The 15,303-nt window shown below is 36.6% G+C and overlaps 1 protein-coding gene across 14 annotated transcripts in view; it reads left to right on the top strand.

Annotated features, from left to right (window-relative positions):
* FAM172A (family with sequence similarity 172 member A) overlaps positions 1–15,303 on the top strand; it is a 441,861-nt gene that overhangs the window by 274,831 nt on the left and 151,727 nt on the right. For 10 of the 14 annotated variants that reach the window (XM_045498206.1, XM_045498178.1, XM_045498112.1 and 7 more), the window contains one exon: positions 9,213–9,329. The exons of 3 other annotated variants lie outside the window; for them this stretch is intronic. In XM_045498206.1, coding sequence (XP_045354162.1) covers positions 9,213–9,329 — 117 coding nt within the window. Of the gene's footprint in view, positions 1–9,212; positions 9,330–12,504; positions 12,975–15,303 lie in introns of those variants that run through there. One more of the 14 variants, XM_045498188.1, reaches the window with a different exon arrangement.

Here is a 15,303-nt window from a genome sequence, read left to right as displayed (position 1 = left end):
ATAATTGATGACTGAAATTGTATATACTTAAGGTATACAACCTGATAACCTCGGTATCTGTATACATTGTGAAATATTCACCACAGCCAAGTCAGTCAGCATATCCATCACCTCACACCTGACTAATGTAAAAGCTTTTAAGAAAAATTTGTTAAATAACATAATCTCCTATACTCTGGTTATCTATTATATATCTTTGTGGCAAGAAACCTTATCTCTTTACCTTTCTTTTTCCCAGACCAAAATAAAATGGTGTGCTTTAAAACGAGTGTATTAACACTTTCTCAGCCAGATGTGTATTCCTTGCTTCTACCTGACCTAATGAAATCTTTTGCCACAAGTTTTTAAACCATTCAGTGATTGACAAATTCTGTATATACGAAAGTATCTCTGGCATATGCCAATTGATAAAGGCTCATAAGTGATTTTTATTTAATTTTTTTTAACTTTATTTATTTTGAGAGAGAGCGCACAAGCAGGGGAGGGGCAGAGAGAGAGGGGGAGAGAGAGACAGAGAGACAGAGAGAGAGAGAGAGAGAGAGAGAGAGAGAATCCCAAGCAGGCTCTTCACTGTCAGCACGGAGCCTGACACAGGGCTCGAACCCACGAACTGCAAGATCATGGCCTGAGCCAAAACCAAGAGTCTGATGCTTAACCGACTGAGCCACCCAGTCGTCTGTCATAAGTGATTTTCAAACTGAGTATTGTGAACATGCTTACTACTTTTTTGTATCAGAAACATTTCTGGGTGTATCGTACATTTATAAGGTTTTAATAAGTTTTCTCATTGTTCCATCTAAGACTATGTATTGTCACCAGTTAAACATCTCCTTTGCCAAGCCTGCCCCAGTTTTTTAGACTGGCAGTGTTTAGTTCTTACTTACATCTTTTTAATATATCCACTTGATTTATGTTCATTATAATTTTTAAAGCTATGTTTTATAATATCCTGCCTTCTTATGATCAGTCTTATGACATTACATCGTAAAACATTTTAATCAAAGAAATCACTTTGATGAATCCTTACACTGTTTTCTTAATATGTGACCTCTTTTATTTTTTCCCTTACAATTAACTTGCCACTTTCATGATTGATGAAGTTTTTCAAACTGTTGCCTTTTTTCTGTCGCTATGTATTTTTTGTAAAGCACTGGTCTTCTTTTCCAGTTCCCAGATTGTCAATCACTTGTATTTGTTTGTTTGTTTGTTTGTTTGTTTGTTTGTTTTCATTTTCTTTTAAACCTACCTTCCATGTATGCTTTTTTTGTCCCTGTAGGAGCCTGCACGTGGCAGCATAGTCTAGGCAGAAAAGGAAAAGGAAGTTATTACTGCTCTCTTCTGGCCACCTACAATACTAAATCATAACTTGCCATTCCCTAACTGGTGGCTGGAGACTTATCTTCATAAATACATGTGACCCAAGAAGTTTCAGTTTACATACCCTATCCCTTGGGGTTCTTGCCTGTGGAGAGCCTTTTCCTTCCTGAAATTAGACAAAGGTTGTAAGAATTGTAGCTAGGGCTTCAAAGCACAGGAAAAGAGAATGTTGTCTTATCCTGTTGCTACCGTGGAGCTCCAGCTGGCCATGTTTATCTACCCAGGGTGTGAAGCTGTATGTCCGTCTGTGAGGGGCTCAGCACAGCGCTAAGGCTTGCCCTTAAATTTTAAACTTAGGAACTTCTGGAAGTATTTCTTGATGTTTTCCTACATGATTATTTTTATAGTGATAACTTTATAGCTTTGGGGTATATGCTTAAATTGTTGAGCATTGAAACTTTGTAAGATCTACCTGTTTGCTAGAATAACATTGAACTTCTGTTGTATATATAGTGACCGTATAATTTATCATCCAAACTAGGATACTTTTAACAGTGGAAAGAGACATGACTGATAATTATGCCAGGGCAGTAGTTATGAACCAGGAATGTCCCGGGCTAATTAGAATGTGTAGTTATCCTATTTATACCTAATCATTGTCTCTACAATCATTTAAGCAAGCCCAAATCGCTTTACATAATTAGGGGATGGAGCAGGGGATGTAGTAGTTGTAGGACACACAACTGCTACCCAATTTGTGCAAATGTTGATGTCACTGAAGAGTACATAGAGAGCATATTTAAAAGGAAGAGCAGATTTCAGAAATTAAAAATGAATGTCAAGGTAATAATGATAGCAGCTGACAATATTGATTGCTCCCATGCTTTGTCTCAGTTGTCCTTCGGTGATCCTATGAGGTAACTACTACTATTATTATTCCCATTTTTCTATTCTCATAATGATGAACCAAAAATTAAAATTTAGGGACAAGGAGTTCCAAAGCTCATGCATGCTTTTAACTGCAACACTATGCTGCCTTCCTTCCGACATACTTTGTATCTCTGTGATTGTCTTCTTTTTTTTTTTTTAATGTAGTCAGCTATACTTCCTCTATGTAGGAAACAAAGTGGTACAGGGACTCGCTGCCAGCTTGGCACTGCTATGCCACGGCTCCATGCTTTGTTGCTGGCCCAAGTAATTCTGAAAGGGCTCACTGATGGCAGGAAACGAGAGCTGCCACAGTATGGCTTCACCAATTCTGTTGTAATTTTTAAGTGCATAGTGCTATTACAGGTCCAGTGTTCTGATTACAAGATCTTAAACAGACACAATAAGCACCTCTTTCTATTTCTCGGCCAGGTAGTTTTCGAATTACTGAACCATGTACTCTAAAGCAAAACCAGCCTGTCATAAGTTTCTTCTCTTTCATGGACCTGTGTCTTTTTAAAAACCAGTATTTGTCATTAAAGGTATTCTTGGGTAAGCTTCTGTTACCTTTTACACTGAGAAAGGCTAGTTTACAAGTATGGAGTAGTTTGGTGTGTTTTTATGGTATCATCTATTATAATTGTGTACTATGTACCACATCCTCCACTAGTCGCTTTATATTCGGTTCATTTCAACTCAAAATAACTCTATGAGTTAGATGTATTTACCATCTCCCTCTTACCTGTGATGCAACTGAGACCCAGAAAAAATTGAAATAATTCACTCAAGGGATCATTGCCGGAAGCGGCAGAACAGGGATTTGAAGCAAGGGAATCTGATTCCAAACTCCTTGAACCTAACCACTGCATCCCTTATAAAGACTGCTTACTCGAAAGTTTCTACTTTCCAAAAAGAAAAAGAAAAAGAAGGAGAAGAAGAAGAGAAGAAAAAAAAAGAAGTGAATGCAGATTAGAAATGTGAACTGAGTAGCGTGTGAGAGCTGAATGTCACAGTTGTCTGGATTTCCTGCTGGGCAGTTTAGTCTTCATATTTCATCTACTGAAGTGTGTATATTTCACTGTAATCACTAGAGGTACTTCAAGGGCCTTGGGTGACAGGACCGAGGTTTCAATATTGTGGCAAAAGTGATATTTGTTCTGTGAATAGCACACTATTGGGATTGACATGTACAAAAGAATCTTCAGGAAGACATTAACAGAAAAGACTCTGCCAAACCCAGCGTCGCCTGATTAGTCATCTTGGCCCAACATACATTTCCAACCCAGTGGGCCTGATAGCACACAGGGCAGTGTGCCATGAGCCAGGAGATGTACAGGCACTAATGTAAAGTGATGGGAGAGGTTTGTGGTAAAGTATCATGGCTTATCAAACTACATAAAAACTACACTCAACTAGAAGCACTGAGTGCAATTATAATCTGCACAACAAAAATGTTACAAGGTGCCACATTTTCACACTTTTCAAACCTTTGAAACAGCTTAATCCGCAATCTTAACTCCAGGAGCTCGAGAGGGAGCTAATCTATTTATACACACACACACACACACACACACACACACACGCATTTTTAAAAGACATCTCAACTGTGCTATTAATCAGAGTGATGATTCATTCATGCTCATGCAGTAGTAATGATCCTCAGATTTATAAATGTGCAGTAGTATCAGATCCTAATCTGATGGAAACATGCATTATTTGATTTTCTTTCAGAATATTCTTTCCTGTACAAGCGAATCACATGCTATAACCCTCACAGTGCATATGTGTAGCACATGTCAGAATTTTAAAGGAAGGTAGTGACTTTTGCTGATGAAAGACATTAAGACATTTCCCTCAAAAACATGTTTAAAACATATTATATATGCTAATATAGATACGGACCTGTATGCACCTATCACATCCCTACCCCCAACTCACACTGCCTTCTTTCCAGAGGCCCCCTTGGACTTTAAAATCTAAGATAATTTATTCTGAGTACTATAGCTGCTGGGCCACAAATATGGGAAAATGAAATAATGCACTTCTTTTAGGTTAGGGTGAAGACAAACCCAATGCAGGGTTCACTTCTTTATGTTGAGAGAACTGAACCTTGTGTTGGGTTGGATTCATAATTTCCAAAACCCAAGACCCTCAGCTAGAGATATGAAACTGCTTCTAAAGACTCATGGCAGAGTGTCTCTCTAACATGAACATCCCCTGCCTTCAAAAGCTTATCGTCTAAGCTAAGACAAGTGGACAGCAACTTTTTAACTTAATTTGGTAGAAGTAAAGGAGCCTGTGCTTTCCTTTTCTAAAAGTAGTTTATGATAGATGTGTGGGAAAAATGAAATAGGTACAGAAAGGGAATAAAGAAACTTTTAAAGGGACATGAACATTTGGATTTGGCCAGGTACCTGTGAAGATAGTAGGCAGGTCCTTCCTCTGAGAGCCTTGCAGAAAGCATGGTGAGGGGAGGTACGTGGACAGAAAAGATCTGTGTGATTTCGGGGGAGAAATGGTAGCAGGAAGGGCCATAGTGCACATGGAGGGGAGCAAGGCTGGCTACTGCTAACAATGGCCCTCCCACACCACACCCCCCATCCCCTGATCTTCATCTCACCAAATACTCTTAGGGTCTGATAGGCTTTCTTTTCTTGTTACAGTTACTTAATGTTTAAAATCTTACTCTAGAAAAAAAATAATACAAACTCCAAAAATTTTAAGAGTATGATGAGCCTGTATACAGATGGTATATGTTTTTAATCTGTTCAAAGTACTTCATATTTATTGGGTTAGTTAAGCTTTTGTCAGACTAGGAACACTCAATATGGGGAAGAAAAGAGCAAATTAATTTTGTAGAAGCTAAGATGAGAGGACTATGAAGAGATAAATACAATTAAGAAAGGGAGACAGTGACTCAGTCACTCAGTGACTCAGTCTTGATTTCGGCTCAGGTCACGATCTCACAGTTCGTGGGTTTGAATCCCACATCGGGCTCTGTGCTGAGAGTGTGGAGGCTCCTTGGGATTCTCTCTCTATGCCCCTCTCCTCTCTCTCTCTTTCAAAAATAAATAAATGTAAAAAAAAGCGAGGGGGCAAAAATATCAGGTGACAGCATCAAATACTTTGTATTTTCAAATCATCAGTATGTTTTAAAGAAATATTCAATTTTCCCTCTTATCCCAGACATCATTTTACTTTAGAACTGTAACAATAATTTTTAAATGCTGCTGATAGTCTGGTTTAGCACATGACTGATTTCTATGTTGGTATGATTTGTAGAATTTCAACATTCTTTACTGATCTGGATTTGAATTTCTTTAACCATTTTTAAATGTCCAAGTCAATGAAATACTGTGTTACTGAAATACTGTAAAGAAAAGGATTAATCAAGTGAGTTCATTTATGGAAAAGCATTATGATATATTACTGAGAAATAGACCCCATGTGACTTTCATGAAAGAACACAGGATTTAAAGGCATGGAAAATGCAGAGTTGTGTCATTTTGTATCTGTGTGGCCTTTAACCAATTTCTCAGTCTCAACCAGTTTCCTCCTCCACAAATGGGAAAAATAATTCAAGTTTTGTATATATTTCAATATTACTTAAGAATAAAATAAGAATGATTATTCATTTTTAAATTTATGAAGTCCTACTCAGATGTAAATAAACATTGTACACACAAATAAAAATAAATAGTATCTTAATTATAATTTTATCATATATAACCTCTTAAGCCATGAAGCTTTGAGATGTTGATGTCTAGGACATCAAATTTTTTTATCACTTTTATTCAATTATTGATACCATACTAAAGATATTACAACAAAAAATGGAAGGTCATCCTTTATTTTTGAAAGATTGGTATAGGTGTGAAATTGATCTTCATTGTTTGAAGAGTTCACTTAGGTACTTCAAAGTTCATCCAAGACTATATGGGAACATTGAAATTACAGGGTCTTATTATTTTTAGAGACTAAAATCCTTTTAAGAATCTAATGAAAGCTTAGGACCCTCTGCCAGAAAAATATTCCTATCATGTACAGACAGAATTTTGCAAGGAATTTCAAAGGAGTTCCTATCCATGGATCCTAATAAAAACCACCTTGCACCTCCACCTGTTCTATATTCTATCTAGAGTCTGTCTCTTATTAAACAATCTTGATTCCTGTGTTCGCCCTACCCCATCATTGCTGTTCTCCAGCATTCTTCATCAGTGCTCACTCCCAGTGGAGGCAGTAAGAGAGGGAAAACACATACAAGAAGCCAGAGGCTTTGGACAGAAATGGCAGTTGCAAGTACCTTCAGTGAGGCTAGAATAGAGGTAAATTAATCCAAAGAACTAAACTGTTAAGATTTTCACCAATTTACAATTCTACTACTCCTACTAAACAGTCGAATATTTGAAATTCTTTGTACTGGGTGCATTTGTAGCCCGCTCTTCTTTGAGATCCTCTAGAATTTGACCACTCTTCACCTCTAGTAATATAATGTGAAAGTGATTTTTATACTGTAAAGGACTAAAACTGTATAAGAGATATCATGCTCGATTCTGTGAAGAAAAGTTACACAGCGTCACATCCATTGTGTGAAATGTCAGCCAGATGGAAAAACAGACCAAAGGTTTTTTTCTCTGATAGTCCATCTAACAACTGTATATTTTTCCAAGTTTGGAATTTTAATTACCACAATTCCTGCTTTTCCACTAAATCCTCAGCCTGTTTGACTCTTAATTTTATGTCGTTTCACAAATGGCTTTCAATATTCTGTGTCTTCAGATAACGCCACCTTACAGAAGTCAGCATTTGTTAACAACAACCACAACAAAATCCAGGGCAAATATTTTAAAATGCAGACATATTCTTAGAATACCAGAAGAGCATGCTCTTGTTTTGTAACTTTAGCAACAATCGCTGTAGATCTCTAAAAGTGTTAACTGTTTAGAAAATGAGAGTAAGGACATGTAGCTTCTTCATGAGCCAGGTGGATTCACTGTTGTGGAATTTTGAGTTCTATTATCTGATGTCAGTTTAAATTTTTATATTCTAGTGCCAACATGATCCATGACAATCTATTCTTTAAGGTAGTTTTATTTTTTTATTATATTTTAATTTGAGTGTCATTGATACGCAATGTTACATTAGTTTCAGGTGTACAACTTAGCAGTTTGACAAGTTTATACATCATGCTATGCTCACCACAAGTATAGCTACCATCTGTCCCATTACATTGCTATTATAATGTCATTGACCGTGTTCCTTATGCTGTGCTTTTTATTCCCATGACTTACCCATTCCATAACTGGAGACCTATCGCTCCCTTTCCCCTTCACCCATTTTGCCCAACCCCCTGCCTCATCCCTTTGGTTTATTCCCTATATTTATAGTTCTTATTCTGCTTTTTGGGTTTTTTGTTTTGTTTTGTTTTTTAGATTCTGTTTATGAGTGGAGTCATTCGGTATTTGTCTTTCTCAGACTGACTTATTTCACTTAGCATAATACCCTCTAGGTCCATCCATGTTGTCTCAGATGGCACAATCTCATTCTTTTTTATGAATGACAGTCTATTTTTAAAATAAAATCTAGAAGGTAGCAAACTACTTAATAATGAATGTGAAGTATTGAATTAGAGTATTATTTTATGCTTTTAAACATATGATTGATATTGCAAGATGAATTTTTGCAGTTACATTATGATGTTGATAAGCAACATTGATTTTAAGATTTCCACATTATATAAGCAGAAAACAAAAGGCCTAAAGATTTAAGGTGTGGAAATTCTGCTGAAGCAGCATTAACAGTGAATTCGATTCCCATTAGGTAGTGTTCAGTGAGAGGGGATGTGTGTATGTAGGGTTTGAAGACATTTAAAACAGAGAGAGACATTTTTCATTCAGAATGCCAACAGGCATCATTTGGTATCAGAAGCCTGGCTTTTCAACGTTCACTGTATGAGCTTTCATCACCACTCAGAAGTCTCACTGTTTTAAAATGCAGTTATATACTTTTGAGAGACAATTCATAGAAATTAATAGCAAATGATTAAGAAATTGCTCTTTTTTAGAGGGAGAAAAGACATTTGATGCCAAGAAACAGTAAGGGCATGGCTATGAAATTTAGGGCTACTGCTTCCTGATTTAAGTGTAATTTTTTATTAAGCTTTCTTATGCTTGTGTCAATCAGAGTCCCTAGTCTTAGTAGATTAAAACCTCTCATGATTCTTTCGATGTGGAGCTATTATTTTTCACTTTCTTTATCTTGCAGACGTCTGATGAATTCTTCAGTTTTCTTTAAGCCAGATGGCTCTTTTTTAAGTTTCAGAACCATTTAATTTTATAGAAATTGCATTCTAAAGAAAAAAGTTAGAGTGTAATACTGTAGCGTGTCAACGTGAAGAAATACATTAGAAAGCCAAATGATATTGATAGGCTTTGAAGAGAAAGATCTTTGTGGGCATTTAAAACACCAAGGAATTACAAGACTGTGTTGAAGAGCAGGCTAGTTAAATTGGAGAAGTCAAAGCAAGACATCTTTCATTACTGACATGCCATCTACTGAAAATAAGTAGAAGTTAGTCCTAAGTAGCTAACAGTGAGCCCCGGGTGCTAACTTCCCTGAAGCACTGAAATAGGAAGTGGTGGAAGAAAGTTGTAAAAGAAACCCTCAGGGATTCCTCCTTTTTCCCCCTGTGATCCCTTTAATCCTTGAATTGTCAAACCGCATGGAAAATAATAGAGCTGCGTAGTTCTAAGACTTAAGTGGTATTATCTTTTTAAAAGAAAATATTAGGTCTTTTCACATCTCTGGACAAGAACAGGGCATGCGTTTGGTACAGAAAAGAGTAACTTTGAACAAGAGATGCCTGTTACTTTTTCAGTTTTAATATATTATTATCTATGACTAAGCAGGCTGCACCCAGTAGGGAAAAAAATTATAGCCAATATTTTATTTTCCTTTTTTTGAAACAGATGATTCAACGAGAAGCAGATGTAAAAAGTAAGGTAACTGCTGTGGCGTTGACAGACTCTGTTCACAATGTGTGGCATCAAGAAGCAGGCAAAACGATTCGAGAATGGATGAGAGAGGTGAGACGAGATTTTTTTTTCAATGCTGAGATGAATGAGTGAGAGCCTTTATATCTTGAGCCCCCACCAACTTATATCACCTCCCGCCCCCAAACTCCCTTTCTAGAGGCGGAACATTTAGAGAGAATATAAAAAAGTAGACACGCTTGAAATAATAATGGAAAACCCTTCTGAAGAACAAATGTGTTTCTGAAAGCCCTTCTCCCTTTTTTTGGCTTTCTGTAGCATGTTATGTATGCATATAGTATACAGTAGGAATTTGGGCTAAAGAAGGTCATGATCTGTTAGGAGGTTATTATTCTCTGATTTTTTAATTTTTCCACCAGCTATTTAGCATTGGTGCAGCTCAGTTACAGGAAAGTAGCTTAATGTACATTGGGTCTCACCCTTTTCTTGAAAGGTGGTCAGTATGTGACACTTATTAATGGATTGGCTCACTACTGCCAGTAGGGGGAGAAGTAAAAAGCTGATAGCGTTTTGCCAGATGGACCCTTGGGCCTGGAGAAACCTAAGGGCTGGTCATGGTCCAAGCTCAGGATAAGAAAACTTCTTTTACCATTCCTGAGGGCTAGTGAGCCTGAAAACTATCATGATTCGTTGAACATGCTCCTTTTTTTTTTTTTTTTTTTTAATTTTCAACCTATTATTTCTTTTATTTTGGTTATAGATGTACAGCTGAAACTTCTTTTTTATTTATACTTATCTTTCTGATATTACAAGCACTTGACATCATCTACACCATGCTATATCACTTGTCCAGTCAAATCATATATTTCTTTAAACGAGAACTAGTTGACCTTCCTGATTTTCTCCCACTTGTTCTTAATAGAAAACCCAGACATTTATTCAGCAGACCTCTTACCATGGGTATGGTGGGCAACTTCTACCAGCCCTTATGGTGTGCTGTAAGGACTGGAGAGTTAATGTTTGGAAAGAGTCTTGAATATATAGAAGGACTAAGCTGTATAATCCCATAGTGGTATAATCATAATATTACCAGTGTGTTTTCACTGTTGTTGTTATTCTTTCCATTAAAAAAAGGTTAGAGAGGGAGGGAGCCAAACCATAAGAGACTCTTAAAAAACTGAGAACAAGCTGAGGGTTGATGCGGGGGTGGGAGGGAGGGGAGGCTGTGTGATAGGCATTGAGGAGGGTACCTGTTGGGATGAGCGCTGGGTGTTGTATGGAAACCAATTTGACAATAAATTGCAGATTTAAAAAAAAGAGAGAAGTGGGGCGCCTGGGTGGCGCAGTCGGTTGAGCGTCCGACTTCAGCCAGGTCACGATCTCGCGGTCTGTGAGTTCGAGCCCCGCGTCGGGCTCTGGGCTGATGGCTCAGAGCCTGGAGCCTGTTTCCGATTCTGTGTCTCCCTCTCTCTCTGCCCCTCCCCCGTTCATGCTCTGTCTCTCTCTGCCCCAAAAATAAATAAACGTTGAAAAAAAAAATTTTTTTAAAAAAAAAAAAAGAGAGAAGAAAAAGTACCTTCATGATGCAAAAATCTAAAATATTTTTACTCCATTCCTCATAATGTTATAAATATATAAAGGTGGACTTTTCATCTGTTCTAACATCCAGGTGATTTCTAACCACATTGATTTTCATATTTCTCCTTTCACAATTTATCCACATCCTTAATTATCTTCTCCAAAGGCCTAATTTTTTTTCAAGAGAAATTTTGTGTATTTCATGCCTATACTTTTTTTTTGTCCAAGTGGGTGTGAAAACATCTCCCAGCATTATGTAAGTAGTAAGATTAATAAGCGTACTTTTTCCCCCACATACAACCACTATGGAACTTAGTACTTGTCCCAAACTAGAAACATCCCTGTTCATCATTTCTTAATTGGAACTTCTTCATATCTCATTCCAGGTGACGAACATAACAAAATTTATTTTGATTTATTATGATTTACCGTAAGTTGTTATTCAAATTCCATTTAGTTAATGTACATTGTAATATTAGTTTCAGATGTACAATGTCGTGATTCAGCACTTCCACACAGCACTCAGTTCTCATCTGAGTGCACTCCTTAATCCCCATCACCTATATCACCCATCCCCGCCCCCCTCCTGCCTATCTGCCCTTTGGTAACCAGCAGCTGCTTCTCTATAGTAGATTTATTTCTTCAACTGTTTGTAACGAAGACTGGAGTAGGTGCTGCCTTCAAAAATCAGAATATATTAATCTATGCCTTTTTTCATCTGACTGAAATAGGCAATAGTTGAATTCATCTCAATTTAATCAGCACTGGCATTAATTTCTTTGTAAGCATAGCTTTTATTAAAATTTTTAATATTATATAATTTTATAAATGACCTATTCCTGAATAGTTCTTTTAATTCCCTCATTTATGCCTTAAGCATGAAATTGCATGAAGAGTTTTTTATTATGACATACCGAAATTCAGACTCTAACTCAGTCACTTACCTAAGTGTGTGATCTTGGCTAAGTTATTTAATCTCTTTGAGATTCAGTTTTTCATCTCTGAAATATGAGATACCTGCCTTGCAAGTACAGTTGGAAAATAGCATACATAAAAAAAAAAATGCATGGACATTGGCATTTTAAAGAAGTTCAATAAATCATAGTTCTTACTGTTGTTACCTTCTTGCCCGCAAGTAATATAAAATACATGAGTTGTATTCTTTTGTTTTATGAATGATTTGCATATTCAAAATATCTTGCCATAGGGTAGTAATTCAGTGCAAGGAGTTAGAAGAACTGAGTTTTGATAATGATTCTGGCTTAGTCACTCACTAGCTAAATCACTAACTGAAATCTGGCATATACCAGGTACTCTACTGAAGGCTTATTGTCTTGGGAAAGCCACCTCATCATTCTGGGCCTGTTTCAGATACAGTAATTCCTATCCCATCTACTTTGTGAACTACTTTGTGAAAAAAAGTAGTGTTCTAGAAAACACTGTAATATCCCAGAGATGAAAATTACTAGATCTCTGTTGTGGAGCTTTAAAATTATCCCTGCTCAGAGCGCCTCTCTAAAACAAGAATAAAAAAGGAGACTTTGGAAGCCTTTGCCAGATATCCTTGTAGGAACCCACCTAAATGTGTGACCCCCTCAGGGAGAATTCAGTATGGTTTGGCAAAATAAGAATCTGGTGTTTCTCAGCACTCAGGATAAAACTCTGTCGCTTTTTCTTTCTCTTTTTTTAGTCTCTGTCCACTCTGCAAGACTCCTTGAAATAATGAAGAACAAACAACCCTGGGTTCAGTGAATAGAAAAGAGCTGTTGTCTTGAGCACGGGTGTTGAGAGAAGGGTGTGGTAGGGTAACGTCTGTGTCCCTCAGCACCTCCTCCTCTGGCTTCAGTTGCAATCGGCTCAAAATCTAAGATATTTTGCAAATATGCCTCCCAAGAAAAACAACTTCACTTAACTGGAATGTTGTCCATAAAAATAGTAGTCTGGTTATAGATGAAGCCTCATTGCTTTTGGCCTCGTAATGATTAACTCCATTATTTCACCAAACACCACTTTAAAAACATTAGAAGTGTCTTCTGGTACAAACTGCCTGGTCATTCTTCTTATACTACAAATTGATAAAACTGCTTTTTGTTTTGTAAGCATATTTAAATTAATATGATAAAGATACTGATTTTAACTATTCACTTAGTATAAAAAGCTGATTTACTTTTTTTTTAATTTTAGCAATTAGCACACAGAAAGAAAGTTAAGTACTATATTCTTGTATTACTTATATAATTTTAAAATAACAATTTGAGGGCTACTTTTGACAATCACTCTGAGTGAGAACTACGCCCAACCAAAAGACCAAGAATCCATACTTAACCATGACTCATGAGGAGAGGTAAAAAGTAGCCTGAGGCAGCTCCTAAAAGACACTTCATATCTCAAGCTCCAGGACTGTCAAGTGGGTGAGACCTGCAGGATATTATGCTAGATGAAATAATTTAAAAAAAAAAAAAAAAAAAAAAAAAAAACAGACACAATTAAAAATACTACATGATCACACTTACACGTGGAATCTAAAAAGGTCAATTACATAGAAACAGAACAATGGTTACCAGTGGCAGGGAGGTGAGATAAATGGTCAAAGGGTACAAAGTTGCATTTATGAAGGGTACATAAGTCTAGAGGCCCAATGTACAGCATGATGTGCAAATATATCTCCAGATACTTTGCACAGGATACTTAGTACCTATTCAATACTGTATTGAATACTAGAAATTTGCCAAGAGAATAGATTTCTGGTTCTTTCACACAACACACACACACACACACACACACACACACACACACACACACACAAATGGTAACTATGTGAGAAAATTAATTAGCCTGACTGTAGTAACCATTCCACAATGTATGCCTGTTTCAAATCATCACCATCACATTGTACACCTTAAATACATACTTTTAATTTTTTTTAAAAAAAGGCTGAGTGGGCAAATGTCATTTCCTGACATATTCTTGGCCTCTGAAAATCTCCAGCCAAGCCAGATGTATGGTTCTACATAACTGTCATGAACCCTTACCCAGCACCATCAGATCTAAGTGGCAGTCCTTGGAAATACAATCTGCTGAATTGTAGTTGTTCTTGTCTGAGGACACAATGCCTTCCATTTTAAAGCTCTACCTCTGAGGCATTGGTGGATCTCAGGTAAATAAAATAAAAATGAGGAAGTACCTAAATTCAACCAGGTCAGCAAATATATCTCCAGATACCTTGCACAGGATACTTAGTACATATTTTTCTCTTTAAATATAATAGACTAAATTCTAATCTTCTTATTAAAAATTTTAATTCATTTCATATCTACACTGAAATATTGTTCCCAACATTTTGGATTTCATAAAGAAGACAGTTTATAACCACAAAAAAACTGTGAGTTCATTATTTCAGAGTAAAAGACCTTTGAATTGAGAACACTTAACTCTAAGAAATACTCTCTGTATTGCCAATTTTTTTTCCCCTCAAACCCAGAGAAACTTTAGTTACATTGTGCATCCCAAACTCTTGGCTCTGGCCAGGGGCTTCCTTCTCTCTGGTTGGGATGAGGCAGGGCTACATCAGAGGCCCAAACATGTTTCACTTGCTATCTATAGTAAAGCATGCCTGGCTGCTCCTTAGAATAGGATCTCCAGGGGCTTAGGACACACTCCAGCATGTTCTGAATTTAGGTAGGACTTTCCTACTCAGCTGCCTCTGTTGCCATCCAGGACACTACACTAGTGTCCGTCTCAGCTGAAGAACTGGGGTGAGGGCAAAGTGAGGGTGAAGCGAGAAGAGGAATAGAATAAGCATTAGGAAAACAATGAAAGAAATTTGGTTTTTAACTCTAGTTTTTAAACTATAGAAATGCATCTCAGAATAGGAAGTTGGGGAAAAAAAAAGAATAGGAAGTTGGATTTGATATGATGGAATTTCAGACAGATTGAATTCATGTGAATTCAGGTGTAATGGCTGTGTGTTTCTCATATTTATTTCCATGTATTTCGCATACATTTACATTAATAATAATATTATTATTATCACTTTATTTATTTATTTTGTTATGCTCTGTCACATGGCAAACATATTTTTTGATTGTTTTACCCTTTTCTCTACATATTTTTCCCGGTGGGATAAAAATGTTACACGAACGTGCACACACATGTCCATGTACACTCATCAAACTTCTTTCAAGCCTTAACTGTCCTTCACAGGTACTTTGTCATTCCAGAGAACTTTTGGACATACTCACTTTATAGGATGTTTATTTTCTAACCTATTTTTATGAGAGATCAAAGACTAAAACATGGATCTAGATAAAAACTGAAATTTCAGAATCATAAATATTAACCTATCTTTTGTTTTAAATGTTTGATTTAAAGGTGACCTGGATAAAATCCATTTTATTCAGCTTTTTAAAGTCAGTGATAATGAGTTAGAAAATGATTAATCGCCTGCATATTGTAATGTACCATCATTTTCATTAATACTAGAAATATC

This window comes from Leopardus geoffroyi, chromosome A1, assembly GCF_018350155.1.
Source record: "Leopardus geoffroyi isolate Oge1 chromosome A1, O.geoffroyi_Oge1_pat1.0, whole genome shotgun sequence".
Classification (NCBI taxonomy): domain Eukaryota; kingdom Metazoa; phylum Chordata; class Mammalia; order Carnivora; family Felidae; genus Leopardus; species Leopardus geoffroyi.
Note: the sequence above shows the minus strand (reverse complement) of the source record. Positions and strands in the feature narration are given on the sequence as shown.